This window comes from Malus sylvestris, chromosome 8 (assembly GCF_916048215.2).
Source record: "Malus sylvestris chromosome 8, drMalSylv7.2, whole genome shotgun sequence".
Classification (NCBI taxonomy): Eukaryota; Viridiplantae; Streptophyta; class Magnoliopsida; order Rosales; family Rosaceae; genus Malus; species Malus sylvestris.
The window spans coordinates 21922449-21947211 of NC_062267.1; the positions used below are offsets into that span (position 1 = coordinate 21922449).

Consider the following 24763-nt stretch of genomic DNA (forward strand, 5'->3'; position numbering starts at 1 on the left):
TTCACTCTTCCCGAACATCACTAATAAATAAGGCCAGTATATGGACCACCGTAAGTATATGAACAAAGCAAGTTTCAGCTCATGGAAAGAAAAAACGAACATAAGTAAAAATAACGGAGCAGAAAAAATGACAGCAATAAAAAAGCTCAAAACAAATACGAATAGAAAGAAACTAAAAAGATTAAATATTTTGAAAAAATAAAGACGCTAATTCTAGAACCTAAAAAACTGCAATGTAAAACGATAATCCGAAGACTCCCATTCGCATGGACTGCTAAGCCATTATAAAAACTACAGCAAACACTTCATATTGTACCAGCCCAGTAATAGAATACAAAAGGCTACCATCAAACTTAGATGAGTTAAAAAACTCACTGAGTCCAACAAAGAAATGTTTAACCTTCAACAAAACTGCAGGAAGTCAAAAGTAACATTCAATTCGTTGATCCATAATATGAAAGTCATCCTCCTACTAAGAATTCAGACACAAGGAGTCGAGCCAAAAGTTATCATCTCAGGCCAAAAGATGAGAGTCCATCATTCCTGCAGAACAATATAACAACTTAAACGACTCATACATACTTATTCATGCAATAATATGTTGCAATCCAACAATAGGAACAATTAAATATCTACCCAAAGTGTATGGCTTACATCAGCATCAGATTTACGAGGGGAAAGACTTGGAGAATCATTACGTCGTCCATGTGGTGAAATATCTTTGGGGGTAGGAGAGCGTTCCTTGCGGTTGCGTCCATCAACATTCTCACCCCTAGAAGGTGTCGTACGAGGAGATGGGCTCCTCTGAGGAGATGCGCTCCTCAGAGGAGATGCGCTCATGCGAGGAGAAGGGCTCCTGCGAGGAGATGAGCTCCTACGAGGAGAGGGGCTCCTGCGAGACTTGGGGCTATTCCGAACAGGAGAGGCACTTTGAAGTACAAGAGGTTAGCATCAAATAACACTTTAGTAAGGCACAATAATTCATGATAAAAGACATTATCAGAAACAATATTTTATACCTTCCATAAGACCGGCTTCGACTCTGCCGCTCATCATCATATCTGCCCCTCTTACGATTATCAGGACTTGCACTGCGGCTCCTACTTCTGTAGCGATGCTCTCTTTCACTCCTATGGTGCCTGTCACGACTATATTTATCCCTACTTCGACTGCGACTTCCGTAATCCTTTTCCTTATATTCATCTCGATACCTGAAAATTTTTTGGGTCAGTTGCTGCAACATAATTTCCACAAATTTTATAGACTCATGTCAGTGGTACAGCTTTCCAAAAGCACACAATTACTAACAAACACATAAGCCTGTATTAGCTCCCAATAAAAATAAAAATAAAAAACACCCTAAATCCATGTAAAATCTGTTCAGTGAGAATAGAGGCCTATGTCATAATAACTGTACTAATAAACTCAATAAAAAGATTTATATAAAAATAGAAAAATAAGAAAATACACCAGCTTCAAAAAACAGCTGTACTGTTGCAAGAATCAAATAACTGAAACAGAGACATCACCCTCCACCCAAAGCATCATGCAGCACTAAGAAATAGTTAAGAGCTCTTCGTCAACATGAAAAAAGAAAGAATGTTGAGGATCAAAAGAAGTAGGTATTTCGAATTCAAAACACCTGAGCCTTGTTAAAGAGTCCCTTGGTCCTCTGCCATTAGGCTAGGACCCCAATCATGAAAAAATAAAAACAGAAACTGATGTGCAAACCCCCAGTAAAAAATGAAGAAAAGAAAGAAAAATTATGTACGAAGGTGTAAGATTAGAAAATTTCACCAAAACCCCAAAAAGTTGTAGGATGGTGAAAAACGCCAATAACAGATAGAGTTTAAGAAACAAAAATCGACCAGTCCAGACTGCTACACCTATCACCCTATGATACAACTATCACCCCATGCTACAACAGCATACCCCTTGCATATATGCAGTCCACTTCAATGGCAACTGATAACCATCAGCTGCTAAAATTAAATGCCTAGATGTATAAAAGCAAACAGTGAACTGTAAATACCAACTAAATACAACACGCACATATTATTCAGAAGAAAACTGCAAAACCAATATGTGGTAATGCAGGACTAGAAACGCAACATTAGAACACAAGATATCGGTATTACCCAATTACAGTTAATCAGAATACAACGATTTGTGCTTTACCCAATTCCAGCAAATGAAGAAATCTCACCTAGGACGAGGGCTACGGCTACGGCTTCGGGACCTTGATTTGAGCTTAGAAGTTGATTCACTTACCCTACCCTTGTGGCTAGAAAATCAAAAACAAACCAAACCCAAATTTTTAAAACAGCAACACTCCAATAAAAACATAAAAACTGGCAACAAACACAATTCTCAAAACCCATTACATCACACGAAAAACTTACATTCGCTCCGCATTGGGGCCGTATTTAGCAAACTGAACCATAATCTCTCTTCCATCGACAACTCTCCCTGAAATCAAAATTCAATTGATTAATTACAAAATCCCAGCTTCTAATTAAGCTAATAAGCGGGCAGAGTGAGAGAGAGAGAGAGGAACCATCAAGTTTCTCCACAGCCTTCTGCGCCTCGTCCTGATACTTATACCGAACGAAAGCGAATCCGCGGGAATCGCCAGTTCTCCGGTCTCGGGGAATGAAGACATCGACGACCTTTCCGTACTTGTCGAAGAGCGGGAAAAGGTCGTCCGCGGTGGTTCCTGTAAACACAGAGAGAGAGAGAGAGAGAGAGTGTGTGTCAGAGAGAGGGAGAGTTAGTATTTTGAGCAAGGGGATGATGGAGGAGGAGGGCAAAAGGGGAATTACGGAAAGTGATGTTGAGGACGAGGAGGGAGTAGGTCTCTCTGATGTCCGGAGGTCCGGATCGACCGAAGTGCGACATCTCCGAGAGGGATTGGAGCGGCGGGGGTGCGTGAGTCTGCGGCGGTATCCGAGGGCTCGCGAGCACTAGGGTTTGTGATTTGAGGTGGGGGAGGAGGTCAAGTTATTGGGCGCTATGTTGACGAATATGCCCCTCTTTTTGTTTCTTTATTCAATGTGGTTTTTTGGTTTACTATGTTTACCCGACTTCTCCCGCTTTTCTCCGCTTTTCCGTCAATGTGTAAATTCCATATAAGTGCAAAGTTTTACATTATGGTTGTTTGGATGAGGAAAATAAACTTACAATTTTGGTAAAAGTTAAAATTTATACATTGACATGCACCAATTTCCTTATTTGGATTCATAAACATAGAAATTTAGAATTTCCGCGTGGAAAACACACTTGGAATTTTGGACCTCCAATTCTCAAGTTCAAATTCCATATAAATATGTGTCATTTCCCAATTTCTATGATGAGAATTTAAAAATAACAAATTCAGTATTCAATTTCATTGTTTTTTTAGGTTAACCAAACAAGACAATTTACAAATTCTAAAAAATAAAATCTTGTCATTTCAATTTCCGTCATTTTAAAATTCCTTAGTAATTTTAAATTTTTTCATCCAAACATAGTGTTAGTTTTTTCTTCTGCAATATAAATATAAACTAGGGGTTGGTATTTGGGATGGAAAATTGAAACTGAACTGAGATTATACTGGACTGCATCGAACGATTCAGCTTTTCGGTTTTGAAAATAGTTTTAGTTTGAAATCGCACCAATAGCTAAAATAACAGTTTGGTTTCGATTCCTATTATTTGGAAATGAAACGAAATAGAACTGAACCCTATTATAAAGAAATATTTAATTTAATTAGCAAGTTAGGTGTTGGGTAATTGTTATTTTGACACACCCCGACCTAAATTAAGGCGTGTTGGCCGTCATGTAAAGGTGACGTAGCCATGTGCACAGTGTGGAAGTGATAAGGATATAAAAATGTGAGTAAATAAAAACCAAGCTAACTAATTTAAACTAGACGAATAAATAGGTGCGAGCAACGAGATTTAAATGTAAACACACATAATCAGAGCATAGGTAGTCTAAGTGCAATCCAGCAGGACAAATACTAATTATACAATACCAGAGGAATGGTTCTACATTAGATACCGTCTGTAAGAACCGTTGTAGACTCCTCGCAAGCCACCAACAAGAACGCTTCTACCTAGAACCTGGAGGGGCGCAAAACAAAAAGTGTGACTGGGCAAAAACAAATATTTTCAAAACCATTTCAATCATCAAAGATAGTAACCCCTCGCCATAAGACCTGTATAATTTCCCAGAAAATAGAATACATACGTATATCGAAACCACACTTGAAATAGTCAAATCCACGTGTATACCATGCCAAATATCTCAACATAATGAGGTAAGTAAATCAGGTGAAGTAATTCAATGAAAAGTAATATGTCAGCCGGATCCACCTAAGGTGGCCTGTACAGCTGAATCTATAGCTCATCAAATATGTCTGCACACGAGTTGGAACCACCTAAAGTGGTCTGTACGACATGACTAGGTGTAAATAAATATGCTCAAGTGCTACGATCAAGTGAAGACTGTGCGAATAATCGCGAGTCACCTACGAGTCGGAACCACCTATAGTGGTATGTATGATAGGACTGTGCACCAAACTTGGATCCAAGATGAGCGTGCGGTGCCGGAGGTGAACATCACGTGAAAGACTGTGCCCTGGCTATGTGCGGGAGCACTAACACAAGGGTGCAGGTTTATGAGCTCTAAATGCATCAATGAAATCATAATCATATAACTCACAACCACCATCTATAAACTCACATAGAACTTACCTGAGCGTCGTCCATAGCACCAACAATAATATATGCGACTACTAAATGCATATTCTAACTATAAAACATTTGGCATGGCATTCGAAATATAAAACCATTTAAATAAATTTTCTGGGAAAAATACCAAGCATATATACATATATATTGAAAACCAAAAGCTCACTCACTGGTATGTGGTAGGGTTGTAACCCCCGAGCCTCACCTGACTGCGCTCATCCTCAGGAAACGTCTCACCTATATGTGAAACAACTACTTTAACGTTATTTTAAGCACATGATCAAAATTAGGTAATAACTTCTCATACGTTGCTCAATTAGGGTATATGAATATACCATTGTGGCCTACTCAACCCCACGAACATCCCCATATTTTTAGAAAAAATTTCTAAGTTCCCACGCGCTGCCTACGCGCAGGCATGTGCCTGGCACACTGACGGATTCCCTAACGGCGTTAGGGAATATTCCATTAAATAATGGAATATACCGTTTAATTTACCTGAAGCCGTTAGCATATTCCGTCAAAGTTGATGGAATATTCCCCTTCTCCTTCCTTGGTTCACCGGAGTCCGGCGCTGGTCACCACTGCACTTACTGGTTTCTAGAAAAACTTCAAACCTTAGTATCTCACTCATTTCAACACCAAATTTCATGAAATTTGTACCAAAATGAAGCTCTCAACAAGGAGAATCTCTCCGAAAAATTTCGTGAAAACTGGCCAAACCTTCAACTCGAAGAACTCGAGTGTCCCGACGTCCAAAACCTTCCAAAATTTACCTAGGATCCTTATAAAGTTGCCTAGGACCCTCCTTAAACCTTAGAACCTTGTGAAACCTTGGCGATCGCGTAGGAACAAGTTTGCTCCCCATCAGAGTTTTTATTTTCTTGGGTTTTCGACCACTAAACAAGAAACTAAAAGTATAGGCGAGTTTGTGAGGTTATGAGGAAGATGATAGTGATGTCCTCGAGCTTGATCCGTGAATGAAGAAGCTAGTCGATGAATTGACCGTACGGGTTGTACAGATAGATAAGAAAGATCAAGAAAGAGAGAGAGGTCAACGTGTGTGTATGTGGGTATGGTCCGGATTGGGCAACAAAATTAAACCCTTGAGTTCCAATTGGCCCACTAAAATCCCAAAAATTAGGAAATGATGTAATTGGTACATTTACCTTAGCCCATAAACGCATTCACAACCCAACGCTCAAGGGTAAAACCGTCATTTTCACGCTTTTAGGAATAAAATACATTATAATTCGGGACAAGTTGTCACACCTACCCCATTTAAGAAAATTTCGTACCCGAAATTTCATACAATACTATACAAACCACTAATATTCGTAAAACAAGCATGAATACATATCTCTCATACGATCTTCCGTTTCCTAAATGGCTTTCTCCACCGAATGATTTCTCCACAAAACTTTCACTAAACGCACGGTTTTATTCCTCAAAACCTTATCCTTCCAATCCAAAATCGTCACCGGCTCCTCGGCATAAGTCAAATCTGGATTAATTTCCAGTGGTTGATGAGGTATCACATGTGATGGATCTGAGACATAATGATGAAGCACATAAACATGAAAAAGCACTTTAGATAATTCAGGAGGCAACTCAAGCCTATAAGCGACTTCACCGACTCGCTCGGTGATTTGATACAGTCCGATGTATCTAGGACTTAACTTACCTTACTTCCCGAATCGTACTACTCCTTTCCACAATGATAGCTTTAGAAATACCCAATCACCAACTTTATACACACTATCCATGGCATGTTTATCCGCTAGACTTTTCTGACGATTCTAGGCCGCTTTCAGGTTATATTTAATTACCTGAATATTATGTGTAGTCTCATCTACAATCTCGGGCCCCACCAAAACTCTTTCACCAACCTCTGACCAACATAGAGGAGTCCAACAAGACTTACCATAGAGTGTTTCAAAAGGTGCCATACCAATGCTCGAATGGTAGCTATTATTGTAGGCGAATTCCATCAAATCTAAATGCTTATGCCAAGAATCGCCAAACTGCAATACTGAATATCTTAACATATCCTCCAGCATTTGAATAGTCATCTTAGATTGTCTATCTGTCTGGGGATGATATGTCGTACTATAGAGTAACCTCGAACCAAGAGCCTCCTGAAATGCCACCCAGAACTTAGAAGTGAACCTAGGATCCCCATCTGAAATAATACTAACCAGAACCCCGTGGTATTTAACAATCTCTTATATAAATCATTCAGCTAATCAGCTTAAAGAATATTTATCCCTTACTGGAATAAAGTGTGCTGATTTAGTAAGCCAATCCACGATCACCCAAATTCCATCATAACCTTTTCGCGTATGGGGAAGCTTGTACCCGAAATCCATAGTAATATCTTCCCATTTCCACTATGGAACGGGAAGTGGCTGTATTAATCCAAATGGTTTTTTCCTCTTAGCTTTAACCTGTTGACAAACGGCACACCTACTCACATATTCGGCAATTTCTCTTTTCATACCAGGTTAATAATAAAATGGTCGAATGGTATGATACATTTTAGTACTCCTGGGATGCATCGCATATGCCGATATATGTGCTTCATCAAGAATTTCTTTCTTGAATTCTGCATTATTTGGCACGTACATTCTATTCTCCTGTATAAGCATGCCATCCAATTCTCTAATTCTGAGATCTTTCTTTTTCCCCTGATTTCTTACTTGAATTAACTCATGAGTTTCCTCCTCATTCATCTAAGCCTCGAGCACACGATCAATTAAAATTGGTCTAACCTGGAAACTAGCAAGCAAAGCTTCCTCCCAATCTTCTACCCCTAACTTCACTCCAGTGGATCTCAAATCTGCAAGCAAAGGGATACGACAAGCTTATAGAGCATTAATTCTACCTTGAGATTTTCTACTAAGTGCGTCTGCCACCACATTTGCACGACCGGGGTGATACTCAATCGTGCAATCATAATCGCTGAGTAACTCTATCCATCTTCTCTGTCGAAGATTAAGGTCCCTTTGGGTGAAAAGATACTGAAGACTTTTATGATCCGTAAAAATCATGCATTTTTCTCCATAGAGATAATGTCTCAAAATCTTCAAGGCAAAAACAATAGCTGCTAATTCAAGATCATTAGTAGGATAATTCATTTCATGTGGTTTTAATTGTCGCTAAGCATAAGCAATCACCCTACCATGCTGCATTAACACACATCCTAGACCATTCAAGGAAGCATCACTGTAAATCTCAAAGTTACCACTGTCATCTTGCAGAGCCAAAATAGGTGCATAAGTGAGACAATATTTTAACTGCTGGAAACTCTACTCATAATTATCGTCCCACTCAAATTTAACATCCTTTTTAGTTAACCTCGTCAGTGGTAATGCAATGACTGAAAAATCTTTAACAAACCGTCTATAATAACATGTTAGGCCAAGGAAACTCCGTACCTCAGTAACGGTTCGTGGCTGTTTCCAATTCTCAACGGCCGCTACCTTCTAAAGGTCCACCTGAATACCTTGAGCCGATATAACATGCCCCAAAAATGCCACTTGATCTAGCCAAAATTGGCATTTGCTAAACTTAGCATATAATTGATGCTCCCTCAATCTCTTCAACACCAAAGTGAGATATCGAGCATGCTCAACTTTAGACTTAGAGTACACCAGAATATTGTCAATAAAGACAATGACAAACCTGTCTAAATACGGCTCGATTCATTAAGCCCATAAAAGCTGCAGGCGCATTAGTTAACCCGAATGGCATCACACGAAACTCATAATGACCATAACGAGTCCTAAAAGCCGTCTTAGGAACATCCTCACTTTTGATCTTTAGGTGATAATAACCAGACCTTAAATCAATCTTAGAAAACACACAAACGCCTTGTAGCTGATCAAATAAATCATCTATACGCGGCAACGGATAACGGTTTGTAATCGTCACCCGATTCAACTGCCGATGATCAATACATAGCCTCAAAGTCCCGTCTTTCTTTCGTACAAATAAAACTGGAGATCCCCAGAGTGAAGTACTAGGCTGAATAAAACCCTTATCAACTAATTCCTGTAACTGGATTTTCAATTCTCTCAATTCAGCGGAAGCTATTCGATAAGAAGTTAAAGATATAAAATTTGTACCTGGAAGTAAATCAATAATGAACTCCACATCTCGGTCTGGCGGTAATCTAGGTAAATCATCAAGGAATAAGTCAAGAAAATGTCTGACTACTCGTACATCCTCCACACTATTAGGAGTATTGTCATTTAATACCACATGAGCCAAATATCCCTAACAACCTTTCTTTAACAACCTTTTAGCCCTCACAGCAAAGATGACACCGTGCCTCACTCCACTACACTCGCCCACAAATGTAACCATAGGTACTCCTGGACGATGATAAGTGACTGTCTTCCCGTAGCAATCTATCTTGGCACGATTGTAATGTAACCAATCTGTGCCCAAAATAACATCAAAATCAACAATATCTAATGGAATAAAGTTAGTTGGCATAACAACATCCTCCACCAACACGGGACATCCAGGATACACCCAGCTAACATAACATGTCTCCCCTATAGGCATTGAAAATTCTAACTTATATCCAAGATGTGTGGGATGAGGTTGCGTTGTCTGAGCAAACGTATGAGAAATAACAGAATGTGTAGCACCACAATCAATCAATACTCTAGCAAAATGACAAAGAATATTCAACGTACCCATGATTAAATCAGGATTATTCTGAGCATTTTGCAATGTAATGTGATGAATACGCCCATGTGTCTGTTGTCGTCCCCCACGGCCTCTGCAAGCCTGATTACCACATTCTTGACCAGGCTGATTAGGCTGCCTCAACGATCCTGCACTACTAAAAGTAACCTCCACGTGTTGGGATTGTCCTCCAGGATACCATTGTGACCTACCTGCTGTGTACGGCTGATATGGCATATAACCTCCAGAATACTGAGCATAACCACCCTGCTGATATGGATCTTGTGGATGCTGATACTGGTCTTCCATAATATAGAGCTATATCACCCTGATAGTGATAAGCACCCCCGTGACTTGTCTGGGTAAAACTACTAGGCCTTGGGACTTGCTGGATCGGGACAGGTGGTGGTAAAGAATATGGTTGGGGTCTCTGCTGGTTCTGCGGGCACTGAATAGCCTGATGCCCCATCTAGCCATAAGTATAGCATCCACTACTGCCTCGCCTACACTCCCCAAAATGCCTATTATTACATCTACAACATAAAGGAGCACATGTGCTACCAGAATCCTTCTGTCTTTGGAATCTAGAACCTCTTGAAAATCTGCCACCTCTCATTTGCCCAATGGAACTCTAACCCCCGTTAGAAGAACTGGATCTGGCACCACTTCTATTAAAACTTTGAGTCTTACGAGGTCCTTGAGACAACTGACCCTTATCTCTATTATTATTACTTTTCTTCATATTACCATCTTTTTCTTCCTCTTCTTCACTATCACTGGGCATATTTTCAGAATCCTCAACCCTCAACAAAATCTCATAAAACTCTTGGTAAGTAGCACAGGGAGTCGTGGTCGCCATAGAATGCCATAAGTAATCACACCCCCAAAGGCATGAAATATTTACTTCTAGATATCCTCTGAAATTCTCCCAGTCTAATAGAGGATTTTATCTTAAAAATGTCTCTCTCCCGATTGGTATAAATATATCATTCTAGGGTTCATATCTGGTAACGCAATTATCGTACTCTAACTTTCTTGCCCACTATTTGAGTCTTATTTTGCTTACTAACTTGACTGTTTGAGAGCCTTTGACCAGTACACCCCCAGTCTTTAGCTTGCTCACGGTTATCTACTCTTTTAGAGGTTACTCAAATTTGTGCATCTCCACCACTTGTGGCGGCGCATGAATTTAGTTCCAACAATTGGTGCTTTCATTGAGAGCAAACTCATATCTATCTTGAGCAAATCATTATACCCCTACGGAGGCCCCTTTAAAGAGATCACGTTGTGACTGCACCACTTCTGGGCACAGCGAGAGCGAAGATGTTTCCGTAGTGGACCGAATATGGGAGATTATGTTGCAGATATATGTGTGTGTAAAGGATCTCTAAAGAAGCTCACTAGCCAAGGAACAAGCGAGACTCACTGACCTCGAGATACGAATAAAGGCTTTTGAAGATGTCATCTCCCATTTTAATAAGCAATGGTATATGTAACGTCTACTCAAACCCAACAAAAGCAGTTGATCCAACCTATGCACGCAGCCCTAACGACCTAATCCCAAAATGCGACATAGAAAGTTGAGAAAGATTCAAGACCTTCACCCAATCCAATGTTCGGGAAAAGAATCGCTCTTCAAGATCAATTGCATATATAGAGAACAGTAATATCTAGAAAAGACTTGAAAGGAAAGGAAGGCAGCAAGCAAGAAGCCTCGAATGAAGGCTTCAATCAACAAACCACTACCCATCGATTCTAACATCTTGATGTTCTCTGATCGAAACTTATAAGATGTTTACTCCCTTCACAACAACGCTCTTGCCATCAAGGTATAGATTTCTAACGCTATGGTTAGCCGAGTTTTGGTGGATAATGGATCATGAGTCAATATCTTCTTCAAAGACGCAGTCGAGAAGATGAGAATCCTTGACAGCATCAACAATAGAAAAAACAACCTTCATACCCTTAACGAACCTCTATCTGGTCTTTGGGAACTGTGAAACTTGTGGTTCAGGCAGAGCCATACAACCATCTGGTGACCTTCCATTTTAGGGTTGTCTGACTCCTCATAATGCCATTCTCGGTTGGAACTAGTTGAACAAGATGAGAATCGTTCCCTCAACCTACCACCAGCTGCTTCGCTATGCCACTCCGGATGGAATAAAGATATCAAGGAAGACCAAGCAGGGGCACACTAATGCGCTGTTGAAAGCACGAATATAATCCGGAAATGAGAGCGTTAAAATTTTGAGCAAGGGGATGATGGAGGAGGAGGGCAAAAAAGGAATTACGAAAAGTAATGTTGAGGACGAGAAGAGAGTAAGTCTCTCTGATGTCCGAAGGTCCGGATCGACCGAAGTGCGACATCTCCGAGAAGGATTGGAGCGGCGGGGGTGCGTGAGTCTGCGGCGGTGTCCGAGGGCTCGCGAGCGCTAGGGTTTGTAATTTGAGGTGGGGATTTTACAAGCGTAGTGAGGAGGAAGTCAAGTTATTGGGCGCTATATGCCACTCTTTTTGTTTCTTTATTCAATGTGGTTTTTTGGTTTACTATGTTCACCCGACTTCTCCCGGTTTTCTCCGTTTTTCCGCCCATATGTAAATTCCATATAAGTGCAAAGTTTTAGTTTTTTCTTCTGCAATATAATATAAACTAGGGGTCGGTATTTGGGACGAAAAATCAAAACTAAACTGAGATTATACTGGACTGCATTGAACGATTCATTTTTTTGGTTTTGAAAATAGTTTCAGTTTGAAATCGCACCAAAAGCTAAAATGACAGTTTGGTTTCAATTCCTATTATTTGGAAATGAAACGAAATAGAACCGAACACCATTATAAAGAAATATTTAATTTAATTAGCAAGTTAGGTGTTGGGTAATGGTTATTTGGCGGAATCCATACAAGAATTTAAATTTGGATACTTGAATCTTAGTATAGTGCTTATTGGTTGCTAGAATTTATTTTTCCCTTTTGATTTTGAAACAAACCCAAGAGGAATTTCCTTGAGCTTTAGTATAGTGGTTATTAGTTTTGGTTTTAGTTACTTTAAAATGTTCTTCTCTCCCGTTTCAGGGCTAAAACAAACTGGAAAAAAAAACTATAAAATTAAAATTTGAAAAAAAAAAAAGTTGAGAACCCGAAATCGAAACAGGCATGTAAGGTAAGCCCAATTTTTTAACACGCCTATAAGTTAGTCCCAAACTGAAACCAAATTGAAGTAAACCTGAATGGTTTAATTTTACTTCGATTCCAACTGTTAAAACGAATAAACCACAAAAAATTCCGACTTTGCTTTTACCCTAAAATAAAATTGCACCAAAATGTGTACTAGCCCTAATTAAAATGCACAAATAATGAAACCACACACATGGGGACATATGCTTAATGATTTTTTTTCAAGTATAAACGATATTTTACACTAATCTACAATGAGAAAAAGGGTAAGGTGTGAAGTTGGGACGTAGTTGTGGGACCATAATTTTCCAAGGCAGAGTAAGGTGGACTGGAATACAAATATCTAAGAAGTTCAGTCATAGACTCAACAATTCCGAGCGGAGCTGGATTAACGGAGTAAGGGGCGAAGTTCGAACGACTTCGCTGAGAATGACCATACTTGTTTCGCAAGTTATGGGAACCCGATCCAACACGAAATCAACCAGGTTTCGTATATGCTTGGAGTTCCTACATTGAGAAATTGGCGTGCGCTGCGCGCTACAAGTAATCACACCCCCAAAGCCATGCAATATCTACTCCTATATATCCTTTGAAATTCACCTTGTTTAATAGAGGATTTTATCTTAAAAAGGTCTATCTCCCGATTGGTATAAATACATCATTCTAGGGTTCATCTTTGGTAATGCAATTATCGCAGTCTAACTATCTTGCCCACTATTTGAGTCTTATTTTACTTACTAACTTGACTGTTTAAGAGTCTTTGACCAGCACACCCCTAGTCTTTAGCTTGCTCACGGTTGTCTACACTTTTACAGGTTACTCGGATCTGTGCATCTCCACCACTTGTGGCGGTGCACGAATTTGGTTTCAACAATTGGTGCTTTCATTGGGAGCGAACTCATATCCATCTCGAGCAAATCATTATACCTCTACAAAGGCCCCTCTAAAGAGATCACGATGTGACTGCACCACTTCTAGGCACGGCGACAACGAAGATGTTTCCGTTGTGGACCAAATATGGGAGATTATGTTGCAGATATATGTGTCTGTAAATCATCTCTGAAAAAGCTCACTAGCCAAGGGACGAGCAAGACTTGTTGGCCTTAAGATATGAGTAAAGGCTCTTGAAGATGTCGTCTCCCGTTTTAATGAGCAATGGTATAGTTAACACCTACTCAGACCCAACAAGAGCCGTTGATCTAAGCTATACGCGTAGCCCCAATGACCTACTCCCAAAACGTGACATAGAAAGTTGAGAAAGATTCAAGACCTTCAACCAGTCCAATGCTTGGGAAAAGAATCACTGTGCAAGATCAATTGCATATGCGTAGAACAGGAATATCTGGGAAAGACTTAAAAGGAAAGGAATGCAGCAAGCAAGAAGCCTCGAATGGTGGCTTCAATCAACAAACTACTACCCATCAATTCTAAATCTTGATGTTCTCTTATCAAAACTTAGAAGATGTTTACCGCCCTCGCAACAACGCTCTTGCCATCAAGGTATATATTTTTAACACTATGATTAGTCGAGTTTTGGTGGATAATGGATCAAGAGTCAATGTATTCTTTAAAGACGCAGTCGAGAAGATGAGAATCCTCGACAGCATCAACAATAGAAAAAATAACCTTCATACCTTTAGTGAAACATCTGTCTGGTCTTTGGGAACTGTGAAACTTATGGTTCAGGTAGAGCCATACAACCATCTGGTGACCTTCCATTTTATGGCTACCCGACTTCTCATAATGCCATTATCAGTTGGAACTAGCTGAATAGGGTAAGAATCGTTCCCTTGACCCACCACCAGCTGCTTCACTACGCCACTCTAGATGGAATAAGAAAATCAAGGGAGACCAAGCGATGGCACACTGATGCACTGTTGAAAGCACGAATATGATCTGAAAGGGAGAGCAGTGCTCTCTCCAACACTCACATGGAAGAATCATCATAACAGTCACAGCTTGGGAGTCAACAAATGAGTTACAAAAAGTTTGACCTAGGTCTTGACCACCAAGACGACAGCACTCCCAAGTCAAAGACAGAAGAGAACGCTATGCATATCAGCCTCGATCCTGACAAGCCAAAACGCAAAGCTAGAATCAGATCAAAACCGACCGATTGAGATAATGAGCTATTCACCAACTTCTTATATGACAACAAAGACGTGTTCGCTTGGTCCGCAGAGGACATGTCTAGGATTAACCATTTCGTGATCTACCATTGGTTCTACTTGGACCCAACCGCCATACCAGTTATCCAGCATAAGCGAAATCATGAAACTAAACGAAGTAAGATTATAGAAGCCAAGATCAACAAGCTCAAGGACGCCAACTTCATCATCGAAGTACATCATCAATTGAAGCTCAAACCTGAAACTCAACTCTCCTACACGAATATTTTAACAAATTCAAAGACAAACAACAAATATAAAGTTGATGACAGGATTAGAAGTGTGGTGAATGTCGTCAAATTGCGACAAAGATAAGAAAGGTTAATAATAGTTAATTTTATGTCAATTCAATTTCTCTCTCTACTTGGTTTAGGGTTATTTATAATGCACTGGCATATGAGATGTACCGTTGTTTAAACTGTTATATTTTTTGTTGAACAAATTAAACTGTTATATTAAAACTGTTAAAATCTAAGGTAAATCTCAGTTTACTATCCTTAATTTCGTGGTTTTCAAGATTTAGTACATGAAGTTTTTTTGGTCCTAGAGTTATACCTAAAGTGTTAATTTTGGGACAGTCTCATACATCCGTTAGTCTGAATGTTAAGTCTCCCGTTAATTGATGACGTGGCGCCCATGTGGACAATGACTGGACACCACGTGGAAATTAAAAATTGAAAAGAAAAAAATTCCCGTCCAAATTTAAAATATTAAACTAACTAGTTAAATAAAAGTATTTAAAAAAAAATCCCAGAACCCCCATTGTCTTCCCCACTCGACATCCCTCCATCCCTTCCACCTCATCCACGGCTCCACCCCACATCTCTCTCTTCTTTCACTCTCCTTCTTGTTACGTGCAGGTTGATTAAGGGCTTAGAGATTTGGATCTTATCAATGGTATCATCCTTCTCGAATCCTAGTTTCCCTCGTGTGCATGCCCACCTGACCTATCTTCTTGCCATGGATGCATGCCTCTCAGCTGCAATTGACTCATTTGAAGCTTTGATGTGTGCTAAGTTTCGTGTAATTTGGGATTCTGCCTTCGCCCTCTGCAAGGCTATGGATTCTGCAGTCGTACCAATCTGCTGTAACATTGCTCTGTTACGCCATGACTTGGCTCTGGATGCTAGGGACGGTTCCGATCCAGCCCCGATGTTTTCCGATGATGCTGAAATTTCTGATCTCAATCACCAGAAACTTCCATGACTTAGGATACAAGACAGAGACAGCAGCCCACAACGAATTCCCTCGAAAATTCAAGTCCATTCCATTCCTCTGTTACTTAAATCATCTCCGTTGTTGATAGCAATGGCAAATTCGCCCGTCCAGTCGCTACACTCAAATGATTTTGTATCAGCCACAATTCCATTGCAAAATGTTAAGAAACCCAAGCCCGTTGTGATGGCTACCACAACGTCGCTGCTATTTCCAATTTCAGCAACCGTTAGCAGTAAATCAACCCACGCTCACAGTCACAAACCCGTTTTGAGCACCAAGGAAGTTTCAACAATGGCGCATGTTTTGGGTTTCCCTCTCAGGAACGCAGGAGCTACTAAATCTGTAGGTCTCTCTCATACAAACACCACAAAACGTCGCCATGAGGTATTGCGATCTTTGATATACAATTTGTCACACGGGAAGGCCAAATGGCATTGGCTTTTGAATAAGTTACTTGCATGTTATATGATGGTCAGGTGGGGATGAATGATGTTTATTTGAAAGAGATTAATGGGTGGGTCGGCATGTATAAGGTTGGCAAGTTTGTGGTGGTTTTGAATGCAGAGAAAGTGTTTGATGAAATAGGTAAGAGACAAAGCAAGGATGAAAGGGGTGGATGGGATGGAAGGGTGGAGCCGTGAAGGGGGTGGAGGTGTGTCGGGTGGGGAAGACGAAGGGGGTTATGGGCTTTTTTTTTTTAAATACTTTATTTAATTAATTATTTTAATATTTTAAATTTGGGAGGGAAATTTTTTTTTTTGAATTTTTAATTTCCATGTCGACCCTTGATGACACGTGGCACCCAATCATTGTCCACATGGGCACCACGTCATTAGTTAACGGGGAGACTTAACAGTCAGACTAACGGATTTATGAGACTATCATAAAATTAACACTTTAGGTATGACTCTGGGACGAAAAAAACTTTATGTACTAAATGTTGAAAACCACAAAACTTAGGGTAGTAAACTGAGATTTACCCTAAAATCTAATAATACAAATCCACTCATCCACTACACAGGTTCAACGCTCACGGCAGTAGGTAAAATATTGTCCAATGTGTTTCCTTGGGGTTTGAGTTTTTCTTCTCAATATTCGTTCATCAAACTCAACTCTTTGCACGAATCTTGTACAATTTTGCTTCACGATGTGAAAAGTCAAATCTATCATGAAGAAGAAGCATTTGTGATAAGTTATTCATGAAAAATCTATCGTATTCTCTTATGGTGAGTTGACATTCCATAACTTTTAATGCTGTGTTTAAAGAGTTTTATTTTAATTTTTTTCATAAACAACTAGTATATGCCCCACACTATGTGTGTGAAAATAATTTTTATTTTTATTTTTATTTTAAAATGGGAAGGAGAAGGGGAGAAAAAATGAATGTGGATTAGAGAGAAGTTTTCTTTTTATATTTTATTTTTCAAAATTAGAAGATGTTAGGATCACCCTTGGGTGGGGTTTTGAAAAAAAAAACTGAAAAATTTAGTTTATGTGAACTTACTTTACTGCCCATGATTTTGTTTTCTGGTAGAAAACAAAATTGTCTTTTTACCCTCTTTTGGTTGACAAAGAAGATTTTATTAATGTAGTTTAGATTATATTTTAAATTTTACTAAAAGAATGAGATCATATTAAAGGTAATGCTAGTGAAACAAAATTTATAAACTAAATGATGTGTCACCAATAGGATGAGCACACTTATCAACGCTTAATTAATAATCCAATTAGCAACTTTCATCTTCTTTGGTTTACAAAATTTTATCTACAAATTTAGTTTCTCTAACATTACCCAATATTTAAACTCAGAACACAATAAGTAAAAAGGAAATCCTTATTCTCCATAGCAATTTACAACTTATTGGTTCTAGATTTTTTTCTAGTAGTGCTACTAGGTAGGTTACAACCAAGGTATTAAATATCGGTAATATCGGAAATATCGGTAATCCGAAAACACGGAAATATCGATGGAAATATCGGGATAATATCGATATCGATAAAAATTACATGGAAACCACGGAAATTGTAAGAAAAACTTGGAAATTTTTATTGAAACTTTGCAGGATGTTTATTTAGTCAATTATCTATTAGTTTATCACAAAAAATTGGAAGGAAATGCATTGCATGATGGATTTAACATTATCAAGTTGATTATATAGCGAGCTGACAAACATTGTGAGTGTAGAAAATATGTAGTAATTAATGAAAGAAGTCTAAACACACCATAATCATTTATATATAATGAATTAGTACAATATTTTACACTTTAGTACCACATAGAGTTCCTATGAGGTTCAAATTTTTCACTATCTTTATTATCTCTATGTGTAGAGTGAGTGTATTGTGAAGAGTAGTTATCAAATGATAAATCCCCAAAATAGTTTCGCATGTAATTGTTAACATGCCACCCATATGGATCCGAGATTGGTTGAGGTTGTCCATAAGAAAAATCATTTGAAGATTGAGTCTGGGATTGTTTCCATGAGTCGCTCGATTCCATCCCAATAGGAATGGGATATGAAGGGTAGGGAAATGGTTGGTTATGAGTATAACCATAGTTACTACTTCCCACTCCAACAGAGTCCGAAGTTCTAGATAACGAGTCATCTTCTTGACTTGACAAAATCCCCTTCCCTCTTTCTCTACGAGTATAGTCCTTCCCTATGACACCAATTCTTAGTCCTGCCCGCCTACTGCCATGGTCATCATCCTGTGTTGCATGCGTGAAGTTTGCCTCACCAGTGAAATGGCTCATAAATCCGGGAGGTGGTCCATAATAGTTTCCATATCCACCACCACTACCTCCAGCTCCACTGTATCCTTCATCATTCCCACCTCCGGTGGTAGGTGAGTCTCCTGATCTTGTACTAGAGCTATCATTAGTATCAGCACGATGTTGTGGTTGTGTAGGATTGGAATAAGGTGGAATTCCAGTGTTTTTTGGTCTTGGGCGCAAAAGTTCTTCCAAAGAGTCAGCGCTGCTAGATCCCACCTCCTCATCTAATACTATTTCTACATTTATCCCTTCATTACGTGCTTCTTCAGCAACTTTGGGAGCTGGGTTGCCTTCATCATCATCTAAATGAAGAGGTCTAATCCATTGATAAAGTTGGTTACCGTCTATATCATCATCTTCACCAACAATATCAAACACATCTATTGGGTCACCACGGTCGACATGATCTATTTTTGCTTCCTTATCTCGAATTTGAAGCTTCATGTTGTAGTAGCAATAAACTAATTTTTCCAACCTACTGTGAGCCAACCTATTTCTTTGCTTTGTGTGTATGAGTGCAAATGTGCTCCAATTTCTTTCACAAGCAGATGAGGAAGCTGTTTGTGATAATACTTTGATTGCTAACTTTCTCACAGTTGGTGCATTGGTCCCATACATGATCCACAATTCTGCTACAATGAAAAACAATGTTGATAAGCCTAATAACTCGAACAAATTCTATTATAAACTTATAGTGAAATATGTTTACACTCACTAGGAGACATTGTTGTTCGAGTAGCAATTGATGTTGGTTCTCCAAAAGTTCTTCTTGCATCTTTAAACCATGTTAGCTGAATTTAATAAATCATGTTAGTTTAATCCAACAAAGTAATTATTATAATTTAAGTAATTGTGTACCTCATTTCCAAATTGGCCAACTGTTGGTGATGCAGGGTCTAATTTAGAGTATACATTATGTACAGCACGTATAAGGGTACTATCATCTCCAACACCGGGTCTGTATTGGTATCGAGGATTCAAATAATATGATGTTCAAAGAAACACATACTCTAATAAGAGAAATAATACTTATGCAACTAAAGAAATGAATTGCAAATTATGACATAATTTATACCTGCTGCATGCAAATCGTGGTATAATGTTTTATATCATCGGTCTTCAATTATCTTTATGACCCACCTTGCACCATGTTTTCTTTCCAATTCATCCTTCACACACGCATTAACTCATATACTGCCCCCATAGTAGGATACACTTCTGTGTCAATAATCCGTAAAACCTTGTAAACAGGTTCAAACACTTGGCACACATGTTCTGATTGAGTCCAAAAAGCATGATCAAGCACTATACTTTCCACCATACGACCTGTATTTGAGCGGCCGAAATTGTGGTTGGCCCAATCGTCACTAGTGAATAGTTGCTTCAACCCTACTTTCTTCTTAAGTAGGCTGTCTAATGCAATATAGTTGGTGGCGAATCGAGTGGTAGCTGGACGAATAATTTCTCCTTTGCAAAATTCACGCATCTTTGCCAACAACCAACCGTGATTGTAAATATAATTTGTGATCGTTCTAGCTCTTTTGACCACAGCAGCAACATTCTCTCTCTTCCCCATTGCCTCAAACATGAGATCAATACAATGTGCTGCACATGATGTCCACAACATTATGATGTTTCATTAACTTTTTTCCAGCTTTGACAAATGCAGAACCATTGTCGGTCATGACTTGGACAACATTATGCTCTCCCACCTCCATGATTACATCCCTCAATAATTTGTAAATATACTTGTAGTTCTTTATATGGTCTGAAGCATCAATAGACTTCAAAAAAATTGTCTTTCCCTTGGAGTATACCATGAAGTTTATGATAGACAATCTGGTCGGGCCAGTCCATCCGTCACACATGATTGTACAACCATTAGTTTCCCACTTTGACCTCAACTTGTTAACATACTCGCCAATGTCTTTATACTCCATATCCAAATATTTGTTTCTTATCTTATAGGGAGTGGGAGGTTGTACTCCAACACCGGCCTGTTGACATCCCACTACCATATTTTTGAAATGATGTGATGATGCTTTCTCAGCAGGGACATTTTCATAGATAAAGAACTTGCTAATTAGACGCCCCATTCCCTCCTTCACATTACCTCCAGTGAAATAACTTCAAACACTCTTTTGACGTGCTTTGGATGACTTATATAAACTTGGGGCTATTGGTGGTGTTGGTTGTGATTCTCTAAGACTGCCTCCCCGTCTCATTTGTGCACCACCACTTGTCCTGGAACCTTGTGCTCTATTAGGAATTTTATGAAGGTGTTCTCTTTCCCATGCTGACTGTTTGGAGGCACGTAATGCTTGTTTCAAACTGCGTCGTTCTTCAGGTCCCATGTCATCATCACATTCGTCCTCATCGTCATCATCATCACTGTCAACCGCTTGGCCAATGACTTCTCCTCGTAGCCCAGCTCGAATATTTTCCATTCCATGTGTTATCTTTTCCTTCTGCTGTTTTTTATTTTTTAATAATGTGCTGATGAATGCCTTCACTTCTGGGGGGACATTATCGCATCGTTCGACATTTTTTGCTGGATCTAATCCACTAAGATGGTACTTAAGTCATGTCACTCCGCCACTCTTCATTACCCGACCACAATATTTGCAAATTGTGCCATGTTTGTTTCCGTCTATTGGGTCTCCATGTTCCCAAGCTGGATCACGTTTAGTAACTCCACTGGACATCTTAAACGTACCTATATTTATTTTTCATGAAAATTAGACAATTATTTTTTGATAAAATAAGAGAACCTAAATAATAAAGTTATTCTACAGAAGAATTAAATACGAAGTAAAGAAAATGATTGTAAAAATTTAAGTAATTATACAAATAATATGGAATAATAAAACCTAATAATAATGAATAATAATGAATAATAATCCAATTTGATAAAAAAATAATCCTAATATAAAACATGGTGATGAATAATAATCCAATTTGATAATAATCCAATTTAATGAATAATCCAATTTGATAATAATCCAATTTAATGAATAATCCAATTTAATGAAGAATAATCCAATTTGATAATAAAACCTAATATTAATGAATAATAATCCAATTTGATAATAAAACCTAATATTAATGAATAATAATCCAATTTGATAAAAAAATAATCCTAATATAAAACATGGTGATGAATAATAATCCAATTTGATAATAATCCAATTTAATGAATAATCCAATTTAATGAAGAATAATCCAATTTGATAATAAAACCTAATATTAATGAATAATAATCCAATTTGATAATAAAAAAAACCTAATATTAATGAATAATAATCCAATTTGATAATAAAACCTAATATTAATGAATAATAATCCAATTTGATAAAAAAATTATCCTAATATAAAACATGGTGATGAATAATAATCCAATTTGATAATAATCCAATTTAATAATAATCCAATTTAATGAATAATCCAATTTGATAATAATCCAATTTAATGAAGAATAATCCAATTTGATAATAAAACCTAATATTAATGAATAATAATCCAATTTGATAATAAAACAAAACCTAATATTAATGAATAATAATCCAATTTGATAATAAAACCTAATATTAATGAATAATAATCCAATTTGATAAAAAAAAATCCTAATATAAAACATGGTGATGAATAATAATCCAATTTGATAATAATCCAATTTAATGAATAATCCAATTTAATGAATAATCCAATTTGATAATAATCCAATTTAATGAATAATCCAATTTAATGAAGAATAATCCAATTTGATAATAAAACCTAATATTAATGAATAATAATCCAATTTGATAATAAAACCTAATATTAATAAAATAATAAATAACATTAAACATATTAAAATTATCCTAGGGAATAATTATATAACATTACTTAATTACTTAAAAAAATTAACATGTAATTGTTAACATTACTTAATTACTTACAAAAAGTAACATGCAAGTATTAATTACTTAAAAAAATTAACATACGAGTCCACACAAATTTATTTGTTGTTGTATAAATTACAATAATATAAATATAAGTTTGTAAACTTACCTTAAATATGGAACCCTTTGTGTTCAAGCTTTGGAATGGATCTGGAATGGCTTTGAAAATGGTAAGGGAAGAAGAAGAAACGAAAATGCTCTGAATGCCTCTGATAGTGATACTCCACCTCTGATAAGGTGAAAGAATTTAATAGACAATGGCACACTGTTCTGCATGTGAAAGAATATCACGGATTCACAGTGGCACATGGTTTCATTATAAAAGCAGTATTATTTGATGTCCATGGTCTGAAACTGCAAAAAGTTATTGACATATTGTGAAATCAGTCAGGCATATCAGATGAGATGACCCAACCACACACACACACACAGACATGACACCACACACGCACACAACACACGCACACTCACCTCACATGCATACAGTCTTTCTCTCAGACTCTCGAACCTTCTCTCTTCTCTTCTCTGACTCTGAGCTCCTTTCTCCCCCTTCTCCATTCTCCCACGGGCCACAACAAACACAGATCTCTCACATCTCTTGATCCTTCTCCCACACACACACACACGCACAGAGACCCAAGGTCTCTCGATCCTTCTCCCACTCCCACACACACGCACAGAGACCTACATCGACAGATCGGCTTCTGCTTCTCCCTCGTCGCCTCCATCGTCTCTCTCCTTTCTCTCTGCACCGAGGGTCCAAGACCCACATACACACACGCACACCCATCATCATCATAGCAACCTCGTCTTTCTCCCTCTCCTTCTCGTCTCTGCAACTCGGCGAACTCCGGCGAGGCCGTGGGCTTCTGCTTCTCCCTCGTCGCCGCCGTCTCTCTCCTTTCTCTCTGCACCGAGGGTCCGAGACCCACATACACACACGCACACCCATCATCATCAGCAACCTCGTCTTTCTCCCTCTCCTTCTCGTCTCTGCAACTTGGCGAACTCCGGCGAGGCCGTGCGTGTCGACTCACTTTTCGAACACCTCCGACGGTTTCACGGCAAACTTCATATATAAAAACGTTCATCTCGTCTTCTATTTCATTTTCATACCTAGATCGGAGTCTAGGGTCCTGTTTTACAGTCAGCCGGAGCTTCTACAGCTTCGGCGTTCTTCTCCGAGCAGGCCAGTTCCGATATTATCCCGAAAACCATTTGGATATTGAAAAAAAAAATCGGTTCCCCTAAAAACCGATAATATCGGCGATATATCGCCGATATTATCGGCATTTCGGACCATGGTGACAACTCATACTAATTACCACCTAAACACATATGAACAAGAAAATATTGATTAATTACCACATAAACACGTATCGATAAAAATGAAAAAGAAAAAGAAAGGGTAATTAACACATTTGCATCTGTAATTCCCTTTAATTGCAAGTAGTGGAAGCCATCTCATTTGCCACATGTCACATCAAAGCTTTGCATACAACGGAAACGGAAGGAAATAGTGGAAGGGAAGGTGCACGTTTTTTGTTTCATCACCAAACTACCCACCCCTAGCTAATTAGCTTAATCTGTAAACAATTGCATGCATGTGACCTTTTCATTTTTCTAATTTTTTGTTTTTGGTCAATTCATTTTTCTAATTCAAGTGAACGTGTTGAAGCTTGATACTCTATCAATAAAGGAATATCATGATTTCTTTTTTAACATGATTATTCTTTCAAAATTTACTTAAAATCCTAATTATGAATGTCAAAGAAATCATACGAATTTGAATATTTGGCATTCGTAATTAGGAATATCATCAAGTAACCGCTCGTTTAAAACCTAATTACGAATATTCATATATGGATTTAGCTGATGCGTGTGATATGATTGCCTCTTTTTTGAAGTTTACGTAAAAACTTACATTTGATAAAGTAATGGACGATGGTGTTGTTTTTTCTCATCAGGATTTTCTTGGGAGCTGATTTTTATAAAAAAAAATTTAAAATAAATTAGCCTCTTGCACATTCTTTGTTTATTTCTAGTCATTGTTAA

The 24763-nt window shown here is 38.2% G+C and overlaps 1 protein-coding gene across 1 annotated transcript; it reads right to left on the reverse strand.

Moving 5' to 3' along the window:
• Window positions 1-236: 236 nt before the first annotated feature.
• Window positions 237-2995, reverse strand: LOC126632832 (serine/arginine-rich splicing factor SC35-like). The gene is made up of 7 exons (XM_050303328.1): window positions 2823-2995; window positions 2558-2716; window positions 2403-2469; window positions 2207-2284; window positions 1020-1211; window positions 655-928; window positions 237-543 (listed from the first exon to the last, which is right to left on the reverse strand). The coding sequence occupies exons 1-7, from the start codon at window positions 2896-2898 to the stop codon at window positions 538-540; spliced, it is 852 nt and encodes a 283-aa protein (XP_050159285.1). The 5' UTR covers window positions 2899-2995; the 3' UTR covers window positions 237-537.
• Between the last annotated feature and the right edge of the window lie 21768 nt (window positions 2996-24763).